We start from the raw sequence: 26114 nt of genomic DNA on the forward strand, positions 1-26114 counted from the left end.
AACACACAACTAGAAAACCTGAACTCATTAAAATGTCTTGGCAATCATTTGATCAGGCTATATCTTTTACATTTCCTAGTCTGAGGCTCTAAGTAGAAAGTAACCACAAATTTCACAGAGGAAAAAGTGATGTTCAACATTTATGTACTGAAAGCTTGTAAAGTCCTAACCTTGGTTTAACTACTACTGAGGCAACACACTGCAGCCAGCAGCAGGATCCTTAGTCTGATGAGTGTGCTCTGAAAACACTGCAGCAAAAACCACCCAAGTCAGATAAGCAAGGTTCACTCCCAGGAACAAACACTGCAGATTTATCCCCTTCCTTCCAGAAACAATGTTTTAAGGAAGTTTAAATATCTGCCACTGATGTTATTCACTGAGAGGTAAAAATATAAAAGTATGTTTCAAGATGTTTTATACCACATCCTTAGACATAACTGTAAATGAAGAACACCATGGCTTCAATGAAAGTTACTTAAATTTGAATGCAGAGAATACTTTATTAACTGATTACAGTTTTGATGACCAATTTTAAACCATAAGTAGTGTGGGAAACATGGTGGGGGACATTAAGGCTGAGCCATATATATATAGACAAATCTGGATACTGATATTCTGTACATTTAACCTCTGCTTTTTCTTTATACATCTTTTATTCAGTGTCCGCAATTAATCAAAGAGGAACAAAAAAAAAAAAAACCCGGCCACTAATTTAGTCTTACACCTGGAATGAATTTTTGCATGGGTTTTTCAATACAGTGTAAATTTCAGTGGAGATTAAACAGATTTTTTAACCATATTCCAATTAAGTTTTTAAGTATAACTGGAATTTGTTGCTATTACAGATTTGTGCAATTATTTTTCTCTTTCAAAAACTAGCAGTAGTTCTCTCATGTAGAGGTTAATCTATTTAAGATAGTATTAAACTTACCTAACAGATTGGGAAATCAATATAAATTAAGTGCCTGTGGTGTGTATCAGTTTTCTTGCTCTAAGCAACCCCTATCACTTAAGTGGACATACTTGCAATTTAACAGAATTACACTGACTTTCCAACAAAACCCAGGAAAAAAAATTAATTTACTGTTTTTGCACTGTGAGCAGTGCTTCTACACAATGTGATAACCATTCTTCATCTGTATAGCTCCCTTTTGTAAAGTTGGGCAACACATATAAAAGAAAGACAGACATCAATGGTTTGTGTTCTGAAAGATATTTCAGTTCTTTAGTTCCAGTCACTGAAGGAAGAGGCAGAGGCAACTTTGAATTATCCCAGAAAACTGAACAATTTGTTTTATTTGGTGTCTTCAAGATGCTTCGCCTTCTGTGGGAGATGTAGATGATGTAGGAGAGACCATTTCAGGTTTTCGTGAAATTCTGTCCAATTCTGCCTGAACATCTGTTAAAACTGGCTTCTGACCTACAAAATAAATGTGTATCATTCAGTCATGTTTATGAAAAGCCTATGGTATCTTCAATTGTCAAATCAGACAAATCCTAGTAAGTGTTACTGCCTGCTTTGGGTGCACAATTTAAGGCATAAGGCCAAAACCCAAAAGAAACAGAAAAGAAACAGTAGCAAGGAAGTAATATCCTTTCATATTTCTGAAAAGTTGAAGTATTAAATAAAGAAGACTATTAAGACTAGCAGTTATAACTACTTCTACACAATTTTTTGTATAATTTGTATTTGAAACAATGCTGAATGTAAAAATCAGGGGTTTCACCAAGCCCAGCAAAGTCAATTTTGTGTACTTGGTCAGCATAAACTTGACACCACTGCTTATGGGTGCACACAGACTTGCAGATGGCAAAACCTTTTCTTTCTTCACCCAGTTATCTCCTCCCTAACATATAGGCACAAACATTTGTGCAGCCACACTCCAACCTAATTCAAGCTCAAAACACACCATTTCCCCCCACCCTTTTAATTCCTACTCCTCAGTCCAGGTTTCTATCCCACTATGTCCTATAGAAAGAATAGAGGAGACAACATGGGAAAAGGCAGTGCAGGATTAGGACTCCAACACTATGACAAGAGTGCACAGCATCTGTTCTCAAAGAATGTTCTGATGCATGTGCAGTTGTAGTAGTGTCCCAGCATCCTTTCTGAAGATGCAAATTAACAGGAACTAGCCATAAAGGTAATTTTGGCCAGATGTACTTTGCTGCTCTTCAAATCATTTAACAAAAGATAATACTGTATTAGAATCAAAGCAGCTAACATTTCAACTAATAAGCAGAGGAATTTCCCAAAGCTGCTGAGGAAAAAGTAATTCTCAAATTCCAAACTACTGTCTTAACAGACACTTTTCAGATTTTAAGAGTGAATCCCACAGATACCACTAAATACAAGACAGCAAACACTGAGGAAGGTGAAGAGACCACATCTAAGCAAAATTTGTTAGTATTTATGGTAATTCCTTGAAAACATAGTCCTTTTGATGTTAAACTGGCTATAACCCTAACCCTTCATTTGTTGCATAGTAGGAAATATCTGAGAACTGTCTTGCTCCTTAATAATTAAATTCTGTCCTTGAAGTTTCTGCCACAGCCCCAAACAGAACACTTTTCTGGAGTGCTGCCTTTGTTTGCTTGGCATCATCCAAATCTGCAGCCAGCCACTCCCCACAGGATTTTTCAGTGGGTGCTCTCTGTGCCTCATACTGCGTCAGCTGCATTTGTTTGAACAATCTCCACATGTGTTCAAACTGGCAGTGCTGACTTTGCCTACAGCACATTAGGAAGCACTCAAACTTTGCTTAGCTCACTGAGTTTTGCACTTAGAGAAGGGAAGTGTGCAGAGGTGAAAAAAATTCAGGGTTAATCTACACAAAATGTTAGTGGGAAGTGTGAAATACCAATGAAAGACCAGCATTCTCCCCTAAGTGCAGCATTATTAACCTCTGGGAAAGCAGGGAGGAAAGGTGTCTGTGTACACATAATCTTAAGTAATACAGAAACATTTTAAATTGGAATAGTAAGAAATGCCAGTATAATCCTGCATCTAGCTTTAGCACAGTCACTATTAAACATTCCTAGATTAATAATAATTATTAATCACCTCATATATAAACAGCTGCCAAAAGAAGACACGTAATTATTTTTACAGGCTGTCACCAAACTCAAAGTGCCCATCACATCAGAGCTAGAACATTAGTGAAACAAAATTTAAAGATATTTTAATACAGACAGTATTGTCAAGAAGAATCAGCTTGAAACACAGTCCTAACATGTTTAAATAAGACTAGAAGAGGCTTATGGCATAAGCCATTTCATTGGAATGGTGGAAACAAAGGGAAAAACTAGGAACTTATGCAGACACAATTCATACTTAAACAACTACATGAAGATTTTTTCTTTGCTCCTCTGAAACCCACAAAAAGGCAATAATAAAGTGCTGTGAAAACAAAAGCAAAAAAGCCATATAGAATATAAAAAAATATATATATATAAAACATTCAGTTAAATATAGTAGTATTCATACTTTTGATAAACTATACTAACAGGAACAATCCATCACTCAATTCAGATTGAGTCGATCTTTAATGTCATTAATCATACCTGACTTTTTTGCTGATGGTGGCAAGTTGCTGCCAGCACTTCCAGTGCCACCTCCTCCTGGACTGCCACCAACACCACCAGGGCCACCAGGAGAACCAGTTTTCTTGCTCAGGAGACTATTAAAGAAGTTAGCCAGGACTCCTTCAGATGTAGCTCCAGCTACAAGGGGAAGAAGGAAAGAAAAAACACAACACAAAACCAACACAGATTTTCTAAGTAAATACTGATTTAGAGTGTTAATAAATCTAAATAAGTCCATTAAAGCAAGCAGGCAAAGCAATTATTTTGCTTCTCCAGCTGCATTTGTGCCCTCACAAGAAAAGGTACCTTTCATATTGGGATCAATCTTTTTTGACCCAGTGGGTATGGGTGTAACACTGGCAACATTCGATGTTACAGATCTATTTGGTGTCCTAGGAGATCCACCAGGAACTCTTGGTGAGGCATCCTATTAAAAAAAAAACAAAACCAAAAAACAACAGAATAAACCTGAAGTGTAAGAATAGATTAAATTAAGCATTTTGTTATTTCTCACACCTCCTAAGCTTTTGTATTTTAAATGTAGTATCTCATGCAACTAAAATGACACAGGATTAGATTTTGCTGATTGTGTACGAGTTTTTTCAAGCTCATAGAACACTGTTAAAACTATTAACTTTGGTGTAACTAAAGCGCAAGGGAAGATTTTAATTTCATCCCCATGAGAAACCTGAAAATCCATGTACCTCTGGCCATAAATGCATTCTAACATACAAAAATGAAAGCCAGGACCTTTAGCCCTCTTTGTCAATACAAGCTGTCATGACTCACTGTGGAGGGTCATGATTTTAAAGCACTATGAGTCTTTAAATACTACATAGTTGAAAACAATTAGATCAAACAGTATTTGACAGTGCAGATAAAAACAGCACTCTAAATATAAAAAGTGAATGATTTTCATGTGATGATTATTAAAATTTAAATTTTTTGTTACTAACCACTGGCCTTCCTGCAGCAGTAGGTGGTTGTTTAGCCAACTGTGACTGCAAAAAACCAAACATATACATGAAGTGTTAGATATTACAGTGACTAAGAATATAACCCCAAATTTGTATTGGGAGTCTTGTTAAATCAAACTCTTGTTGCTTGTTTTATAGACAGAAAATTACCTGCTGCTTCATAAGAAACACTTGGTCATCCTCTGCTACAATTTCTTTTTCATGAACAAACTGCAATACAAAAACATGACCATAAATTTGATGAAAGAAGAAGAGGGGGGGGAGGGGAGGAATTTTATTTTTTATCTGCTGGTGAATATGACCAAAACATCCAATAATGAAGTGCATGTCTAAAATACTGTGATTGCTGCATATCATGTTTTTCATATTTAAGACTGCTGCCTCATGATTCCATTTAAGCCAAGTTAATTAGAAGTGAAATAGAATTATCATTAACTCCTTTGACCTGTCAGACATAAAGCTGTAGATAGATTTGCAGAAAGACCCACTAAAAAAGTTCATTTAATTGTTAAAAAGGAATTAAGTAAGTGATTACAAGGCATATTCAAGAATCTCAGGGTCAGTAAGACACATTCAAGGATGCACACACTGCATCATGCCTGTGTCTCTGGTAATTTATGGAGGCCTCACCTCAGTATTACTTTATAGGTGACTCTTCTACTTTATAAATGACTCTTCACCTGTGTGGCATCACACTGGGGTAGGAACTGGACACAGACATCTCAGATCCCAGTTCTATGCATCAAATCACAAGCACTCTCCTCTCAAGTAAGCTCCTCAAAAATTTTGCCCAAGCAAGCATGGCAAATACCAGTATCAAAGTTTATAATCCAGGCCTGAAGTTTATAACCATGCAAAAGGAAATCTTGTCAGTTATATTTTGCTTGGATACCTCTTTAAAATATTTTGATATTTTCCCTAAAGATTTCAGAAAGGACATCGTGGAAGTTTTCTCCATTAAAATAATTCCCACTTGAAAATAAGTTCAGTCACAAAATATTAGCTTTGCTTAAAAAAAGCCATAGAAATATTTGCCTTCAATAACCTCTGAGTGCATGGGAGTCCACTGCTGCAGGCATTTTGCTCAACAACCTCACATATGTTTACAGGTCATTCTGTCAAGGCCTTTTGTTAGATAACACAATGGAAAATACACTGAATATATGTAGAAGCTGTTGGCACATGTTTATTTTTGATTTTACACTGTCTCAAGCTTTCTTATTTTAAATACTCCACAGGAAACAGAAAGTATTATGAAGTTATAAACAACTCAGAGCAAAATGAAATGTTCTTAAAAAAAAAAAACAACTCAACCTGAGAAACCGGTAAATCATGTTTAGGCTTTTCAATACCAAATATGCCTTAAAAGTAAAACAAATGTATTTATAGTCTTGAACAATATAACAGTGGAAGAAAAAAACGTGTAAGCTGAAGAAGAGATATACAGAACAAAAACACATAATAATCTTTTCTGTTAAGTAAAGAGCAACTTTAAGAACAAAATAACAACACCACCCCTCCATGGTACATCACACTTCTGATAAGCTGGAAACATAGTCTCAACGAAAGATAAAAAAACTGCAGGCAAATAAACACCAAAGCAGTTAAATGCAAAGACATCTCAGTGTACCTTTCTGACTGGTGGTTTTGTTATGATATCTTCAAAATTGTCATCTGCTTTTAGTGTCTGGAAGTTCTCATGCAATATTCCTATCTTCTTGTCATTATCCCAGCCTGCAGGACTAGAAAAAGGATTATGTGGCTTAAAATTCTATTGCTATTTCAGGCTATTCTTGCATGCACTCCAGAACTCCACACAACTGAGACCCAGCAAAGTTGTCACAGTGGCCATTCTCCCATGCAAGCTGGTTATTGATCAGTAAAAACAAGTACATAGAGACTGGTTAAATAGAACAGAGAAGAGGAAAATCTCTGGTCTTAACATTTCCCTTTGGAGCAGTGTTTGTAATCTTCATCCACTGGCCCTTGCCAAGTTCCAACTCATGAGAATACTACATAGAACTTTAACAAGCATAAACCAAAAATGGCTCTAAATGTTGCTTTACAGTATTGCACAGATACATTTTGTAGTCACACACATGTGATAGTGCAGATAACTTACATAAATACTGCATCTTTTTCCACAACAACAGCTGGAACATTGAAAGGAAATCCGTACAACTTCTGGACTATATATTTATACACTAAATCAATGTTTTTGTTTTCTTTTACTGAAGTGTAAATAAGTGCTGCCCCATCTGTATAAACACGTTAAAGAAAACTCAGTTTAGTGGCTAGTAAAAGAAACTGAAGTAACCTTTAAACTATCAAAAAAGGGTCAGCTACTTATCAGAATTTTGAAAGGGAATACAAAAACAAAGCAAAACAGGTCAAGTAACTTCCATAAGTAATTTAAATCAATCTTTTTTTCTGCATTTGTTTTAGGCCAACTCAGCTATTGATTTTCAAGTAAACTAAAGGCTCCTCTCGCTTTCAAAGCCCCCCAGTACCAATGGTTTCACTACAATGCCTTTAAAGCAGTCTTCTGCTTTTAGTGAACAAAAATTCTCATGCCATATCCTTATATGTTCTCATTATCCCACCCTGCAATCACTGCAGCACTAACACTAGCAGCTTCAAAAATGCCAAAGATCTTCCACTTTCCCATCTGTTTTTTCTTTTTTTTTAATTAGGGGAACAAATTCTTACATTATACAGTGATCTGCTTTCAAAGGAAATGAAGGCAAATGAGTTTACTATGTATCAGTTACTAAGAGACCAAGAGAGTGCTTAGTATTCTAGCATGGTTCGGTATCAAGTTAACACATTTTATGCACAGGATTAATAAAAATACAAAATTTCCTACTTTATTTCTACATGCTTGCAATTCAAATCCTAGAAGAAGTTTATATAATGGGCTCTGATGCCTATTCTGTGAAATTTAGAAATTTAGAATGGAATTTCAAGTTGTACATGGCATATGCAATGCAGGCTAATCCCTACACACAAGAGTTACTACATAATTCATTTTGAAAAAATCAGGTCTTGGAAGCCTTTTGAAGGAAGTGCCATTTCAGCTGAAGTCTCTGGCTCTTGAACTAATTTTTCCATTTGTCACCTGCTATCCCTCCAATAGCATTTAAGCTTCCCTTCACCACAGCACAAATGATGACACAATGTAGGCATGCTACTGGCATCTAAAATCTAGATCTCAGCATGTCTATCTGACTAAACAACACTAGACAGTATTTTATACACTTCTAAAAAAATGAAGTTTAAAAATAACAATAGCACAGCAACAGCTTCTCTGCATTGTCTCTGTAGCAATACAAGGAAAGTCAGTGGACCTTGCCTATAGCAATTCACACTTCTTTCCTTCCCTCTTAACCTCATCCTGTGGAATTACTGAACATGGAGGAGACTGCATATTTGGGACAAAATTAATAAGATGCCTTATATGCATTTGGAGCAAGATCATGCTAAAATGAATTATCTTGTTAGTTTAGGGAGCTTGTCAGCTAAAATGTACTTTTCCAAGAACTGATTTCCTAAATGTGGAAATGGAGACAATAAAGAAATTCATGGTAAGGGGACATACTAGAAACTCTAGTAGCTCTGTAAAAATAAGATAAAAGAAAACACAAAAATTTAATTCAGTGCTGCCCATAGGGGTAGTTGAAGGAGACTGTAAGCTACAGTAAGAGAGTTGCATCCTACTTTAGTACAGACACAAATATTCTTTTAACCTTGTAATAATTAATATAAACATTGACTCAAGTAATTATATAATCTCTGTGATGTGTTAAAGGATACATTGTAAGCAAAACCGTCTGATATGTGACTGAATGAAGTCAAAGTGTTCATCTCTGTAGTCATGCTCTTTTTCCAGAACACTGATGGCATCACACTGGCAAAATAAACACAAAATTAATATACTGCTTTTAGTCATCTGCTAAAATTGCAGTGCTGCTACATATCCAGTTCACAAGGGGAAAAGGAGATGGAGTGGGGTGGGGTAGTGCAATGGAAAACAAAAATCTACTAAGATAGTTTAGAAGTATAACTGAACCTTTTTGGTTTTTATAATATATCACTGGATGTATATGGAGTCAGCATAACTTGAGAGTTCAAGCGACTGGAACTTTTTATTCACTATCCCTCCGCACTCCAATGCACTCCCCACTCAAAATCTCAGTTGAAAACTTACCACTAAATGATATCACTTTTTACCCAATGTTTTTTACACACTGTGGCATTAAAAGACAGTGTTTTTAATCCAGTTACTAACTAGCTCTTTGCAAAGGGAGGCAAAAGCAAGAAATATGGAAGCAGGAAAAGAAAAGAGGTGTGTGGGTGGAATAAAGAATAGAAGGAAACTAGCAGGTGGGAAAAAAAATGCTGCTCAAATGAGAGGGTTAGCCTTCCAGAGAAGGAAGAGCATACGCATCAAAACGTTTATGCCTTCGCTGGGGGCCAGCAGAGACTTCAGATGCAGTATGCTTAATGCCAATGAGAACTGAGGAACTGGGGGGGAAAAAACCAACAAAACCAGATAAAAAATAGCCACAGGAGAACCACACCATTGTTTTCTTTAATACGTTCACATATCTAACAGAAACCAATCTGTTTGATCACATAAACACCCTAAGAACTAAGAAAAGGTAAAATGCAGCGCCTCACTAACTACAACTCTCAAAGTTTATCTTCAGAAAAATATAAGAAAACCCACTATTTTCAGAATATGGAGGACTGTGGAAATCAAGGGGAAATCTAGTTGCTTATTGACTAGCTTTCTGTGAGCAAAACCAGGTCTGAGGTATTTCTCAATTCCTTGAAAACTGGTAGAACTAAAGGAAAAGCTAATTCCAAAATTACATTAAATAATGGGTTCCAGAAGATAACCAACCTTCGATATTAAACACTTTAAAGGAGTTCTTAAGTGAGGTATTCAGAATAACTTAACGACCATGTGCTTCCCACCCCAATCAGCAATTGACAGAGTTACTTCAATAAAATACGCAAAAACCTAAAACGTGAAACAAACCTTTGTACAAACTACTACTACTGGAATGCCTAAGTTACATGTTAGTGTATCTGCACCCAGAGGTAAAATCACACTGTCATCTTTGTCGTCCTGTAATGAAGTATTTCTTCTCTGTGGAGAAGCTGGAAAATCCTCGCCTGGTTCTATATACTCCTGGAAGTCTCTTACCACTGAAAGTAAAAAAAGTTACATTAAAACATCAGCTGCTTTATTTCAACAATGATTTCCACTGCCATTGATCTCTAGCATTGTTGATTGTATAGTACTTCTGCATCTTAGTGTTGAAAAAACAGAGCATGCACCTAGTCCTGGCCAGCTGTTGGCTCTGTGCAGCACAAGGGAGAACTAGCAAGTCTAATCTGCTGGATCAGCAGCCAGAAGAATATGATCAGATAAAACTGCCCATAAAGACAACATGAAATAATTTTTTTTATCATTGTGAAACCACTAGGCAATTGCTACTATGGATTACTATTTGATCTGTTTCCTAAAGGACATAACTTTCCTTCCATTCTTCTTGTCAAAGTTAATAGAACAGTTTGTCAGAATAAACAGAATTAAGCCTTACACAAAGTGGTTAGCTGCTACTGTATACCAGGTTTCACCTACAGATCCTTTGTCTACACTTCACTCTCTGTACAGTGATTTAACAGTAGTACAAACAAAAAATAACAGAATACATAAACACTAGTCTTAACTAGTTTATAATTACTTAATAGCATATTAAACATTTGGTATGCTTTAAAATTATCAGATATTACTTTAAAATGTAGCAAGCAGGGTTAAGTTACACTCTAACTTTCCTTTGTCCTAATTCTTGTTGCAAGTCCTTGTCATGTTCTGCTGCACACGCCCAAGCCTCTAATTACACAGTAACTTACTATTCCTACAGTCAGGGATGCAATGTGAGGCATAAAATGTCTGTATTTTTCACATCACATATCCTGTTTCACACAGCAGAAACAAGACTCTACCACACCAAACCAAAGCACTGCCTACTATTCCATGAGTAGCACATCCTGATTCTGCACAAGAAGTCAGGCAGCAAGGCAGCTCAGCTGCATCGTACACAGGGGCAGTGAGCTACAACAGAACATCCTAATTTCTGTGTTAATCCAATGCTACTGTCACTTAACTGACTGCAGCCCTCTGATTTCATACCTAGAAAAGCATCTGTGCAATTAACAGAGTAAAACTTATTTCAATGCCCTAGAGGAAAAATTGTATTAGGTGAACATTATTCAATTTTTCTGCAGATCTTGGAGTTCATAATAACAAAAAGCACATGCACAGGTTATCATCTCAAACTGTCAACCCAGGCTCTAATTTAGGGAATGCAGCTAATTCAAGTCTGGTCCAAAGAGCTTCTGAGATTAACTGGATATATCTGAAACCCAGAGTTCTCACCACAATATGCCAGTCACTCTACAGTGTCTTTCCTGCATAGTATCCTGTCCTGGGATAATTGCATAAATCCTCCAGTGGATTCCTAAAATTCCCAATGTGTGATCACACTAATCTTTATGTAAGTAGGGAAAGCACTAAAAAGGAGGATTAGTATATCACAGCTCCAAAACTGTGGAATACTATCTCAGGTCTTCCTTAGAAACACAATTTCATTATTAATTCAGTGAAGAGGAAGAGCTATTTCAGCCCTTCACACACTGCTGCTATGTATCCACAAATGCCTTTCTGCATCAGTTCTAGTCCTCGCAGGGTCTGTCTTTGAGTGGAGTTAAGCTGCTAGAAATGAAGACAAACACAGCAGCATGCCTCCAGAAAACCACACACACAAACCCTCGGTAGATTTCAGTCCTGGTAGCAAGTTAAATCAGCTCTCAGGAGCACTGTGCCTGACACAAGAATCTAATGGGATCCTGTAGCCAAAAGTCAGGCAAGTAAAATTCCCTCCCTCCTTCTGGCAGTGTCAAGATCCTGCCCGCCCAGCAATGCATGAAGTCACTTCACAACAGGATCAAAACAAAAACCAGCTTCCAGCCACGTCTAGATTGTGTCCAGGGCCTCTGTTATACCCAACGTTCAGATGACTTATATCTGTAAGAACTAGACCACATGACAGAAAACCAAAACAGACAAAACTAAACAGAGGAAAAATTTTTCTTGACTCATTTAATTAATTGCTTACATTTTCTGACTATTGTAGAGTTTCTTTACTCTGTTCACTCAGTCTGTATAGAAGCAAAACTATCAGCTATACACTTTTGATATCACAGATACTGTATCCATACTTTCATCCAGCAAAATCCTATCCTGAAAGTGTTTGAAGGGATGTTTAAATACACATGCACTAACATCCAAAATCAAACCAAAAAACACATCCAAGAGAGCTCAGCTCCTCCCACCTAAACAACCTCTTGTGGAAGATATAATTCTCAAGGATGATACTTCCCTTAGAAGAATCTGTCTCTTAAAGGGACAAACAAAACAACTAATACTCCTCATACCTCATTCCAGAGTATCTACAACTGTCACCTTACATTCCACTTCATCACAGCACAGCTACAACTTGCATTTCTAAATTAACATAAGCACTCATTGCTTAAGAATGTACCAGTTAGAGTGCAACTTCAGACTTAAAAAGAAAGTTAAATCATGCTATTTGATCTCAACACACAGCTTTCTCAAATCTCTTCCTTGTAGTAATTCACCAAGAGATGAATGGGTGAGACTCAAATTCTACTACCTGAAGAGAAATGCAAAGGGCTGCTTAAAAGTCATATGCAGCTATAATCTGAGTTCAGTCAGGCAGTTTAAGAAACCCTGCAAGATCTTTGTGTCCTGCATGTTTAAAACTAAAAAGACAAGACACTGACAGAGGAACAAACACATAGTTCATTTAACATCAATAATAATTACAATAAAACTATTCAGTGGAAAGGGCCCAGACATGGCCATGCTGCCATGAATCCTCTCAAAATTTACACTTTTGGTAGGCACAGAACACATCCCAGATTCTCTAACTAGCTAACTACAGGAACAGTTAAGAAGCTGATGCAGTGATCTGCCTTTAAATGAATAAGTGAAAAACTGAATGCTTAGATTTTTTTTTTGCTTGGTGAATCTTACCTAGAAAAATACATAAAAAGCGAGATTGCAATTTCAGCTATGTTCATTCTGAATTTTTCCCCCCTACATTGTTATTCTGTTAGAAAGAAGTACTAGTATTGTTCACATAGCTACTTAAGACTTATCTGAAGCTAGACTTGCTTGGTAAGTTCTAATTTTAAATAAAAATTCCAAAGAATGAAAAAGACTGCAATGGAGAGATTAAATGGTGCAGAAAGCATTAAGCATATTTAAATGGGTTCCCACATATTTGCAGAATACTCACACTTTTGCTCCATTTCTTTCATTTCTTCAGGAGGAATTTTTAACTTGTCAATATGCTCTCTTACAACACTTGCCCATTTTTGTAAAGAATCCAGTGCAGTCCAAGGTCTAGACATGTCTACTACCAACATAACTAGAGTGTCCTTTAGAGAGCTTGCCTCCATTGCAAATTTAAGAAGACCTTTGTGATATAGGTCACCATCCAAAATCCATACATTACATCTTGTTTGGTCTACAAAAAAAGGAAAAACATTTAATGAGATTTACTTGAAACACACCACTAGTAATGGCTACTGAATGTTCTTTGGACATGTAAAATACAAGGAAGAAAGCAGATGATGTTTTATCAGTCCATTGAACATACGTAATGACACAGCAATCTGCAGCTTGTGAGGAGACAAACTCCCTGCCTTTCACACCCGGATGTCTAATGGCTGATAACTGAAGATCTTAAATACATTGTATGAAAGAGAGGATCCAGAGAAAGCATTCAACATTTTCAAAACAGTTGTTCACCATTTTTGAGTGGAAAAATGTTTTCTTCAAGATACAACTTAGAAGAGAAAAACTAGGTGAACTCAGTCATTTTTTTGCAGCTGTTGGCCTTCTCAGCCCTCAAGGACTGCCATCTCCCCTTCAAAACTCCAGCCAATATGCTTGGCTAACTCTTAAGAGTATAGAATGTACCTCAGCCACTCAAAAAATCTGAAGAACTGTTAAGTTTTTAATAATTGAGTTTAACTTTATAGATTTACTTTTTCAATTTGCAAGAGGACAATCACCATACAAATAGACCATCTCACTGTTTTTCCCCCAAAAAATACTACAATACTACAAATTCACAAACACTTGTCCAGTAAGAGATGCTGATTCAAAATTAGTTGACTTCACATAATTACATTTCCTTTCAGATAAATTTTTATTACCTGTTACAGAAGTTCTGAGGAAGACATTTAAAGCAAACTCCCAACCTTCTTAAATCTGGTTCCAAGCTATCTTTGAAACCAATATGCAGACATGAATGTCAGTGAAGCAGGTGATTCCAGAAAAAAAAATGGGCCAACTTCTTCTGGTTCTCCTTCAACATGCTTGGGATTTTTTTATAGTATACACAAGAGCTCCCATTTTTTTCCAAAGTTTCCAGTATATCCTTACTCACATCCTATAACTCCAGGGTATTAAACAGGATCTTAAACATACTTTTTCCTTTCTAACCATACCTTCACCAAAGTTTTTGGGTTTTCTTGTTTGTTTTTTAAATCTCCTTTAGCATTGTGTACAATTTCCTACCCATCAGTCAATGACAGTAGTCTTGCGGACTGTGTACCAGCAAGACAAAGGTTTCTCTATAGGTTCAGGACAACTACTTGCCACAGCAATTGAAATGGAAGACAGAAGCCTGAGCACCTCCTCCTCTAGGCCTGAGGAACACACATCTATTCAGAATGTTGCAGCTAAGTCTGCTTCCCTGGTCTTTTCTTTTTAGCTTTTTCTTTTGACAGGTTCCTCTCCTCCTCTACCACTTAAATGGTCATTCCTGGTATCCACTGAAGAAATTACACAGACAAAATTCCTTATGATACAAATCACTTCTGGCATAAGTTGGATTCCTGCATACTGTAAAGGCAGAAAAACATCCCACTGTCATTTCAAATATCACACTACAGAACCAATGCTTTCACACTGGTTTAAGATATTGTTACAAACACAGACTCACCATCTCGGTCTTCATCATGCACATTTAAATACAAATACTCCATTCCTCTTCCTTTTTTGTACTCCTCTATTCCTTGAATTTTTCCTATTAAGCTAGTTTTACCTGCTCCATCTTCACCTGGAGAGACAGAAGTAAAATACCACTCAGTCTTTAATCAAACTTACATATTAAAAAACACCTGGGGCAAGAAGAAAACCATATCCCAACAGGGTGACTGAGCTCATTGGGATTTTGAAACACAGAAGGTTTTGCCCAAATCATCCATCTGTTCCAAGTGCATGTTTCAGCTTCAAATATTATTTCTACTTATTGGTTAATGCAATTATGCCACTGACAATGCTATCGAAATAGGCTCATAAGAGCCTATAAACCCATCCTTAAAAGGATATGCTGAGGAGTAGTAAAACACCTCCAACAATTTCAGTCTTTCAACTACAACCCAAGTTGTAACTAAGTTTTTTCTAAAGTAGAGTTTAATTCACAGTAAGCTCCTCTTCCAGTTCAAAACTCTATCATTTCAAACAGCACACTAAATAAGGCAAATCTGTTACCTCAACTTATGTGAATTGGTTTCTTTGAATATTTTCTGTTACAGGTCTCAAGACACCTTAAAAAGAAGTGACAAATAGTAAGTTCACTGCCTTGCAATACGTGTGTGTATTTGGATAGCACAGAGACAAGCCTGCAATTCAAATCCATTCACTCCTGTTTTCTCCCCTCCAAAGGGAGCGTGGATAACCACTGAACTTTACAGCATATGCACAATGTAAACACCACAACTACTGCCAGAGACCCTTGAAAAACTTCATTTGTAGTCCTAGGTCTCAGAGTTGGAAAACTGCATGTGCATTTTTCCAGTTCAAAAGAGTAATCAAGCTGAATTTGGACACAAAGCAGGGGCTTGCCAGTTTCTTTTTTTTCTCTAATTTGCAGAATGATGAGTATGTAACAGACATTACAAAATTTTGGAAAGTCACTCACAGCTTATAAAATTAAGGTTAATCCCAGGTCTCTAAGAAGCACTTTATTAATTTTTTGTCAAAACAGAACATTTTTTCCCAAATCTCTCAGATAGAAGAGAGACATGCTCTTCTAGAGAGCATGTCTAAACACATGCTTTTAATCACATAACAAAGACAAATGTTCAAGGGCAGTAACTTTCACTGTTAACCATAATGACATTTTCCCTTTAAAGAGAACTGACCATGATCTTATAGATGTCACTATAACTACATTAAAAAAACTATAGCTACAACCACTGTAAAAAACAGCTATATACTTTGATTGTTTGATTTTGAATTTGCTTAACATAACATCCCCAAGATTGCCACACTAAATCTTCAATTTAGAGGATAGCTATATTTTCATATTTCACTAATAGTGGAAAAATAAGACTTAGTCTAAAGTGCCATGGGGACTTCACTCAATGGAATGAACATATTTTAAATGAAATATATTTTGAGAAAGAGAGAAAAATAAGATCAGAACTGAAGTTTGAAGTCTAGTTAAGTATAGACAAGTTAAATGAAAAATTAAGTTGCATCCCTTTAACTTTTCCACAATTTAAGAGTTCATTTGTGATTTCCTGTATTAAATCAAGATGTACTTGTGCAAACAATGACAGCTAGTTTTAAATATCCATTGGAAAGCAGTGCTACTTTCTAGTCACACATCAAGCTTTTCCTCTTGTAGGAATACCTTTTAAATAATTCTGATAAAAAAGTGAAGAGTTCAAGCTTCATCACCATAGATGAATTAAAATTCCTCCTCTGTCCTCACCTCTGTACTTATCCAAGCTTCTTGAAATTGTCATCTACAAATAACTGAGAAGACTTTATTTGCTGCTGCTCTGACAAATTACAAAGCTGCTTTAACTTTGCCAATAATGCCTGTATGATTCATTATGCTATTTTCTGAATTGGTAGCTTCAATTAAAATTTCTTATTCCTCTTAATGAAGGGTTGCATTTAAGAGCTTTCTGAGTTTCTTAGAACAGTTGACTTCCAGCTAAGTTCTTCTGTATACTAGAGTTTGAGTCACACAGGTGACAATAAAGATTTCAACTTGCTTGAATTTGGGAAACTTTACTATCTCCTGTGTGTGTATCTACCAGTTGTTAAATATCTGCAACAAGTCTAAGAAACATCTGCAGTTGTAAAGAGCTCTGCACCTGATAAAAGATGCACCTAAACAGAGTAAACTAAACCATACTTATTATACAGACACTAATATCTAGACAACTATTGTTACAAAGTGCTCATGCTAAGCAATATAGGCAAATTTGAAATACACTTTCCACAAATCCCTTACTTGTCATGGCACTGTGTTATGTAATTTCCTCTCCAACCCCATATTTCCAAATGCCTAAAATAAATTGGCGTTCAACACTGTTAACTAATACCTTATGGCAAAGTATGAACTGGAATTTTATTTTCTCCTCTGTGCTGAACGAAATTTTACCAGTACAGCACAAGACAAATTTATTTGATGTAAAATTAGTACCCCTGGACACATATGTAAACAGAACAGTTATTTCAGCCTTCCATCCAAGAACTAATTGAATTTAGTCTGCTCCATGAGGAAGCCTGTCTATTCTCTTGTCCTTAGCAAATACTCACCCATTTCAAAACATCAAGATCAGGCAGGTGGATCACTGACACACATAACAGTGCTGTATCAGTTACTGCATAAAGAGAACAGCACTCATCTTCGATGAGGAAAAGCCAGAATGATGTATCAGTGAAGTCTGAAGTTAGCAATACATACACCAACAAGTTTACAAACAGGATGACCCACTTGCAAGGGTACAAAACAGCAGCCTAGCCAAATGTACCCTACCCCATAGGAGATCCAGAGTTCTTGACATATTTAAGCCAAATTAGGGTCAGTATTATTTAAAAAGCTGTGCTGAAGTAAAAACAGGACCATCATTTATGAACAAGGACTTCCTCCTTCTTGCCCAAACAATTGATCATTAAGATGAGGAAAACATAACTGTCTGGGCCAAGAGAACACAGAATCATAACAGAATAATTTGGGTTGGAAGGGACCTCCAAAGGTCAGCTAGTCCAACCCCATATTAGTGAAACCCAACAAGCTAAGACTTGAGGTTTCATCTACTTCCTATGCATAGTAGGTTGCATATACATTTTGAAATCATAACAACTGCAAATGTATTTGTAGCCTTGTTATTATTTTTCCCAACCTATTCTTCATTAAAACTACTTGAAAAGTCAACACACTTTGAATATACTGAGTTATGTTAGGAAAGAGCAGCAGCAGATTTTTGCTTTGTAGCTATTCTCCAGCAAGAATATCAAACCAGAAAATCTTAAACCAGTGTTTATCTAAAACTCCTAGGTAGTTTTTAGAAATCTCAATATCAAATTAATTTAAAAGCTAACTTTTAAAACTTCCGAAAACTCAAACATTTTACTGTAATGCTTTTACTATGTACAGAATCTTCTCTCCCTCTCAGAGGAGAGGGTAATATATGTGAGGAAATTCAAGTCTATTAGCTGTTGGAGGTTTGATTGATAATGCACAACATACTAATATAGTTAATATTAATTACTACCTAGGACAGATATAAAAGTATATATGTTCAGAAAGAATGTCAATCACAATACATATACACTTATATTTGGCTTTTCAAATAACAAACTTAACACATTTAACATATCTACCCTTCTTTTTTTTTGTCTCTCTAAAGTATATGAAGAAGTAAAGCTACTAAGTATCAGACAAAAGGAAAATTTCATATTCCCTAGGCACAAACATCACTGCCTATAAATGTTATGAAACAATTTTTTTCAAGTGCTACTGGAGCAATAGAGAAAACAGAGCCTTATGCATCTTCAAGAATAATTACCATCATCCTCCACTTTATTTAAGAACTTTTGAAAATTCTGTAGCTTCTTCTTTATTTTTAACTGTGGGATAATTAAATTAACAACTGACTTCCATACATAAGGTCACAGAACAAAACATTTCTGACATAGCTTTTTTGATATAGCATTTCAAGGTAGAATAAAAACCAGGTAGCTTTTGCATCCTTCTTTTGCAAATAACATAAAAAGGCCTCCTTTTGCAGAGTAAATACTAAAGAACAAAACTTCTCCGTTATACCAAACTGCACTCACACATTAATACAACAGTGAGGAAATAGAAGTGATGCTTCTAGCAAGCGGTGTTATGCAAAGCTGAATACAAGTAAAAGAAAAACAACAGATTTAATTTTGCACAGAAGTCAGGCTAGGAAGCAGCTGAAACAAAGCCAAACCAATCTGCTTACACACAGCATTTCACTGTCTTGTTAACAAAATGGAAAGTCTTATACTCAACTAAACAAATGCTGTCGCGTTTTCATCCTCACACTGCTATTGCTTCATTCCTCTGATGAGCTCCAGTTTGGGTTCTGAAAGCACCCCTGTCCAAGGTGCTACTCTGTTCACAAAACAGATTTTGAAAACATCCCTCTCGCTGCTGCCCTCAAACATACAGGAAACTATAACAATAGAAACCCTTCCCAGCCTCCTCCCGTCTCACTACTCCAGGCAAAAAAGCACGTTTGCTGAGCAGAAAATCATGTATCACTAAACATTTTGCCACAATACAGAATTTAGCAGAATGGTCCCTCCAGACAGGAAGGGTGGGCAGTGAGGTGAATGAATCTCCTTCTATGAGTACAGGCAAACACAGGCACTTACCTATGTCCTGCTATACCAACTGTTCAGCCGTAAGCTATTACATTAGAGAGAACTTAGGCTCTCTGTTACAGAACTTCTTCAAACTTTCAATCAACATTTTCAAATCCAAAATATTTGCTACTCATGCTATTTCCACAATTCTTTCAGTTTAGCAAATGAAAACAGGAATAGAATTTCACTGGTCCTATAAGAAGACATTTCTTACTTGTCACAGAAATCTGCACATGGAGGAGCAATCAATGTGTTATCAGACATGAGCTTTGACTGTCTGTTTAAATTGTTTCTCCATTGTAAAGTGTCCAGTGTGTTTAAAACATATCAAAGCAAAGAAGCATGAAGCGAATATTTTTGTGTCATCAGTACTGGTAACCTGCCCCTCTTCAATATAAGACTGTGACTTTTTTTCAACAGCTCTTTGAAAAACCTTGGATGTCTTACTTGTTTGTAGCCTATAATCCTAGTTTTTCCTTGAAGGAAGTTTTTTTGTTTGCATTTTAAACCCATCAATTAAAATTCAGCTTCATATGGGAATTCTACAACTCATCTCTAAAAAAATTATGTTCAAGCAAAACTAGAATGGTCCCAATTAACATCTTTTGCACACCCCACACCCCCAAGCATACTTTTGTGAATCAGCTTTATACTTTTTACAGTGCAAAAGACAGCTTCTGGGTAGAAAAATTCAGAAACAATCAGAATATTCAATATCTGCAGCCTAAAATACTGAATATTTTTATTAATAAGAAAAAAATCTATCTTGCATAAATATGCTAGAACAAAGCCATCAGGTCTAAACATGAGTTATTCAATGGGGCTAAGATGCCTTCCCAGAATCCCAGAGCAATCTCTGTTCCACACCATGTGGAATGCCTGAATCCTGACACAGTAGTGTAGAGACATAATGATCTTCTTCCTACTAGAACCAAGCACATGTGCACTATGGCTATTTTCAAGATAAAATACTTGTCACAAGCTAATAACTGCCTTTTCTACAGCTGCATATTAGTGAAAGAGGCTTGTTTACACATTCTATACTAATTGAAGAAAGTGTTTTACACAACAAGACCAAAATAATCAGAGTAAGCCAAATTTAGTTTGCTTTCAGAGAATTAAAGAACAAAATTCATTATGCTGACGACAGCATACAATCTCTCAAACCAACATGGAAGTTCACAATAAGTAGGCCATAACAAGTTTACAAATAACAAATAAATTTTCATTTGCTCCTTGAATAAAAATTGTCTCCTTCTCCAAGTTTATTTTACTCTGCCAGATTAAGTCTTTCCCCTCACAAATTATTCACTTGGTATATTTGTGACCCTGAAAAATTAAATAACTTTTCTGAAGAGCACCTTACATGCACTTCAGCCTTTCAACATGACAAAAAGCAGATTGGAGACAACTCTTGCAGCAAGTCTTTTGCCATGTCCTGCACCACAAGGAAACGTGGAAACAGGTGATGTGGAAACAGGTAATGGTTTTACCTGTGCTTGGAGAGACCCACAGTCAGAGAAAGGCAAATATTGCAGAGAATTCTCCAGTGACTATGAGCAGTATCCATTCCCAACTCAGTCCTTCTCCTTTAACATAGCAGGAAGTTGTCTAGTGTATTTTATCCAAGTTCACTACCAAAATAGAATAATACCATGTTACTATCTATTGGGACGCCTTTATTAGTACTCCTGCCATTAACCTGCCTGGAGAACACAAAAGCACAATTCCTTTCACTGTTCTTCACCTTTGGAGCTATTTCTGAGATACATCCAGTAAGCAGCAGCACCTCTGACACCAAGGAGACAAACTACAATAAATGCAATTCAAGAATTTTAGAACTTTCCATGCTGCTCTAAGTGACTTCTACTACACAGCATCCTTGTAATTCTGGACTTTTGGAAGGGTATTATAGCAGGAAAGACACAACAAAGAAGTACTACTTAATTCTAAAAAAATGTAGCTACAAAACATGTAATTAGAATTTTATCTAGGTCAATGCCCCATCAAAACAATTGACACTTTAGAAGCATAACTCTGCTGACCTAAACACAATTTGACTACATTTGCAAGGCTTTCATTGCCTGCAGAAGGTGAATTAGTTGCAATTAGAGGACAAAAAGAAACCCTCTGCAGTACTAGGGAATTTAAAATACTTGAGATTAATAATATGGACAGTATGAACATGCAGTATTTTATCAGTTTCAATTATTAAATGATGACAATGAAGTTGCCAGCTTTTTGAAAAGGAAAAAAATAAAAGAAAAACTAATTTTTATAGTGTCGAGTATAAATTTAAGTCAGCCGATTTTATAGCCTCATGAAAATTTGCTGTATTACAACTTATTTTTAAAGTTCTTCATATTCCACAGGTCCACTAGAAGAAAGCAGCAAGCTAAATCTGCTCTTGAAGATATATTGGGAATGGCTGCTATTACAGAAAATGGTCCATGTGCACACAGAAAAGTGTACCTGTAAATTAGCTGTGGATTGTGCTTCTTACTAAGCATCCTAACAGTCACTAGACAGGAGCAGAGCTCCAAGATTCAAACACACAGGCCTAGGCCTGGGAAGTGAGATGTCTGGGGTAAAGAGAAAATGTGGACATGAGGCAGTTGAACTCTCACTGCCCATTAAACTCAAAAGCTTTTATAATCAAGTCAAGTAAAATGCATAAAAACACCCAAGCCCACTAGTGATTCAGTAGAAGTACCGTGCAATAGAGATACAGAGAGTCAGGCATACAAGTGTCACTGGGTGGCTTGACACTGTTAACATTTCAGGCAAAGAATATACTGTGTTTCAGAGACAGAGCAATGTATGAAACACAAAGGCAGATAGAAAACAACTATTTAATTCACTTGCCAGCTGGAAGCCTATGTTCTGGTACATCCTGAAATGACTTTGAACATTACTGCTTGAATGCATGCAGCAGTTTATTGGATAGGTTATTAGTTCAGGTCTCTGAATTCAAGCCTTCACACATTCTACAGCACTATGAATTCCATTCAATCTGCAATTGGCGAGTTGTCAGCTGCTCCCCTCTACTCCACTCGCTGATAATGTCAGAAAGGGAATGAACATGAGAGCTCCCAACTAAAAGCATCGGTTTTCTCATCACAAAAACCATCTCCTGTGATCAACCTTTATTACACAAGTGAGCAAAAGACAGTCCAGGAGTAGAAGAAAAATGAGGGGAAAAAAAATGAAGCAAAAGCAACAAAAACACTGCTTCAGCTATCTACAAAAAATAGCTAGAAATGTCAATGAGACCACTCAATTTCCTTAAGAAAGCATGGACATTTTATGTTTTCTGCTGGGATAGTTTGCTAAATGAGGTAGCTGTGGCCACTCTGACAAAACTACCTAGAAATCAGAGCATAAGGGACTTATAGTACAGTTTAGAAAAGTTTACACTTTTATTATTTGTTCACACAAGCACAGAAAGATAAGAAGCTTTCATGCCACATGTGGTGCCAGAGTTTAAACTTTAAAGAAAAATAGTTATTGAAAAAATGTCTGCTAGTGAAACAACTTCAGAGAAGTAAGACTGTAAGTCAACTAATTTTGAGCTGATTTTGAACAAATGATTACCAACATTGTTAACCCTCACTTCACAAAACTATGTGCCATATCTAGAGATTAACATTTGGCATTCCAGTCTCTTTTAGTTAGATAACTCCAACTGCTTTCCAAGTTCTTAAAAATGACATGTTAACACAGCTAAAAATAAATACTGAAATAGCAGAATTAGCATGCCAGACACAGACAGGTTCCCAGAACAACTAGGCATACAACTAGATGCACTGTTTGAAAAATAGAAATGCTGTAGGCAAATTAGAAAACCTGTCCTAGCAAACAAAAGAACACTACATGGTGGGTTTTTCCAGTTGGTTTTTCAGGGTGGGGCCATGAAATGTTAGAGGTTTAAACATTTTTTTTAAATACAGTTTGTATTGAAAATAAGAACTCATTTGTTACTATAAATCATATTTCATCTGGCAAGTTTTGACCAATGTGACTGCTTATACAGTAAATATTCGCCTACCACAAATTGATTGAAAGCCATCCAGATGCTGGTCAGCTTTAAACCTTTTCCTTAAAAGTACTGAAAGTATAAAGAATCTGAAAATAATCATGCCAAGAATTGCTCTGTATTAGTAACAAAAATTAGTACAAAACTATCTAAAGGAACAAAGCTTGAACATAGAGGAAATGTTTGATAACATAGAAACTGTAAACAGTTCAAGAATCCAAACAGACAGAACTTACATACTGAATCTATCTAATACAGAATACATAAGGCCTCTCCTTTTCCTGTGATGGTGTGCTTCAGGAGTAGCATCATGACTTGCAAGTGAACAAAGATTAGGTATCTCATGAAAAACATGGCCATGGTCCTCTCTGGCCAGTCCTCAGAGCTGATACTCTTTTTCCTAAATACATGCAAAATTTGGGGTTTTTTTACTTCCTCCTGGATCAAGGCCTTCCAGAAAACAAAATTTCTAGGCAAGAATTAGAATTTCTTCTATAAATCTGTATATTTTCAAAAAAAAAAAAAAAAAGCAACAGTCAATTAAAGGAAAAAAGTATTACATTAAGACATTCTATCAGCTCTACATAAATGGTAAGAAAGAAAATTTATATACAACAGCTTGTATAGCACAAACTAAATGAGCATTTGGAAACCATTTATGATATCCTTTCTAGCTCTGAAGAAACAAATCTCCAGTTACTGAGCACTAAGGATTACCTGACTACGAAGAGTGAGGAAAAACAAACTGTTATAATCTTCTCGATAAGGATCACAGCTTGAAGAAGAATCTTCCAACTTCAGCAAGGACAATCATCCAATTTAGGTTCAAAGTGTCACATAAAAAGCTGTCAATCATTATGAAATATTTCCTTTGTTTAATATTACTGCAACTTCCAATCTCAATATCCTCCTTAATTACATAACACACAAAGCAACAAATTAAAGGGTAGTAAGTCTTGTAGGAGCCTCAGAAGACCATGCTATCATCCTTTCACAGTCTTCTCCTTCTAAGTAACCAGTCAGCTTATCAAAACAGGAAGAAAAGGATCACAGTGATTGCTTTAGGATTACAGAGGAAAAAAAAAAAAGAAAAGCCTAACTTGAAGAACCTCAAGAGAATATAAGCCACAAGATGATGCAGAATCAGAACATGCACAGAGTCTGCAAGAATATCTCTACTGAATTTTAACCCTGTTTCCAAATATTAACACAGTTCCTTCTGGGGACAGGGAGGTTGGCAAAAGGAGTGGAAGAAGCAAGTAGTTATAAATCTATACACCTGAACTCATTAAGTTGTCTACTGGTAATAGTATTTAATAGTCTTTCAGGGAAAAAAAAAACAAAAACAAAACAAAAAAATAACAAAAAAACACACCACACTAATAATAATATTAATAGTTATTCATACACATACACTTGAAAGCATTCATTTCTCTTTCTCTCCTCCGTGAAGCTTTTAATTTTGACGCACCGTTTTCCTTCATGAACTGCAGCTGGGTTTCTCATTAGCATCCTATCAAAGTCCCCTTCGGTACCTCTCACCTTGCCGAGGGCCAGGCTGGCCTCAGGCCCTGGGTGCAGATGCCGGGGCGGCAGCGCTGCCGCCGGTGCCGCCACGCTGGGCGCGGGTGGGCAGGGCAGAGCCCGTCCGGCCCTCCCCGGGCCCTCCCCGCCCTCCGGCCCGCAGCAGCGCCGTCATCGATGCCGCTCGGGCCACGGAAGCGCTTTTTGTGTCCGCATGACACACCGCAGCGCCGGCAAGCGGCCCCGCCGGCTCCGGCGAGGGAGGGCTCGGGAGCCGCACGGCCCCCGAAGCTCCCGGGGAGAGACAATAACAGCTCCCATCCAGCCATCCCCGCCTACGGAGCCAGGGCGGGGGAAGGACAGCGAGGGTATTATGGCGAGGTACCTACGGTGAGGGGCGTATCTAAAGCATCGGTGGACAATCTCCAAAATGAAACAAAACCATGAGGGTTAAGACAGCGCCTTGCCACCCATCACAACCCCTCCCCTTGGGGCGCTGAACAAGGGAAGCTCCGGGCGCCCAAGAGAGGGCTCAGGAGCCAGCCTGTGTGCGGTGGATGGGAGCAGGATCGGGATGCTTTCCTCACCCAGCAGGAGGACGTTCTTCCCCGAAGGCAGCTTAGAGCGGGAGCGCGTGGACACCTCGCTGAGGATGCAGGACCTGGCATGGAAAGACGACAGCGCTTAGGAAGGGTCTCCCGCTTCCTCCCGGTCCCCACCCTCGCCATCTCATGGGGGTGGGGGGGGGGGCAGGGCAGGAGCTGCCCCTGCCAAGGGGAGGTGCCCCCCCGCTCAGCGACTGAGAGGCACCGAGCCCCAGCGGGGACGGGGGCACTATCCAGCCCGCTCCCCCTCGCCCCCCGCAGGGCACCGAGGCGCCCGAGGGCGGCGGCCAGCGCGCCCGGGTCCGCGGGGCGGGGCGGGCACTCACCAGAGGTTCTGCCCATCGTCCTCATCGCCCGCCCGCAGCTCCGCGTTGTTGTTGTTGGCCGTGGCCGTAGAGGCGGCGGAGGAAGCAGAGGAAAAGCTGGCAGCCGAGCCGAGCCCGGAAGAAGAAGAGGAGCCGAAGGAGCCAGCTCTCCCCACCGCCGCCGCCATCTTCGCTGCTGCCTCCTCCTCCCTCCCCTGCCCCGCCGCCTCCCCGGGACGCGGAGCGGGCGGCGGCGCCGCGGCGCCGGCG

At 37.8% G+C, this 26114-nt stretch overlaps 1 protein-coding gene across 2 annotated transcripts; it reads right to left on the reverse strand.

The window, feature by feature from the left end:
* Positions 1-471: 471 nt before the first annotated feature.
* On the reverse strand, positions 472-26066 carry DYNC1LI1 (dynein cytoplasmic 1 light intermediate chain 1). Of its 2 annotated transcripts, XM_021525874.4 has the most exons (13): positions 25866-26066; positions 25522-25595; positions 14675-14791; positions 12959-13189; positions 9607-9776; positions 8376-8469; positions 6685-6820; positions 6193-6304; positions 4713-4772; positions 4542-4586; positions 3892-4012; positions 3565-3723; positions 472-1420 (listed from the first exon to the last, which is right to left on the reverse strand). In XM_021525874.4, exons 1-13 carry the CDS (start codon positions 26030-26032, stop codon positions 1308-1310), a joined length of 1599 nt encoding a protein of 532 aa, XP_021381549.1. In that variant the 5' UTR covers positions 26033-26066; the 3' UTR covers positions 472-1307. The 2 variants fall into 2 exon arrangements, with proteins under 2 accessions (XP_021381549.1, XP_085429370.1); XM_085573244.1 differs by lacking the exons at positions 25522-25595; positions 25866-26066 and adding an exon at positions 15226-15276.
* Positions 26067-26114: the final 48 nt, after the last annotated feature.

Source organism: Lonchura striata, chromosome 2 (assembly GCF_050655825.1).
Source record: "Lonchura striata isolate lonStrDom1 chromosome 2, ASM5065582v1, whole genome shotgun sequence".
Classification (NCBI taxonomy): Eukaryota; Metazoa; Chordata; class Aves; order Passeriformes; family Estrildidae; genus Lonchura; species Lonchura striata.

Bases quoted from the DNA above. Each gene is read 5' to 3' on its own strand.
- DYNC1LI1 (XM_021525874.4), bottom strand. From the start codon at position 26,032: ATGGCGGCGGCGGTGGGGAGAGCTGGCTCCTTCGGCTCCTCTTCTTCT. The intron at 4,587-4,712 runs GTAATTTTCTGT...GGTTTTTTGCAG, and splicing joins TGTTTCTTATGAAGCAGCAG to TCACAGTTGGCTAAACAACC. The intron at 1,421-3,564 runs GTATGATTAATG...TTTATTTTGTAG, and splicing joins ACCATCAGCAAAAAAGTCAG to GTCAGAAGCCAGTTTTAACA.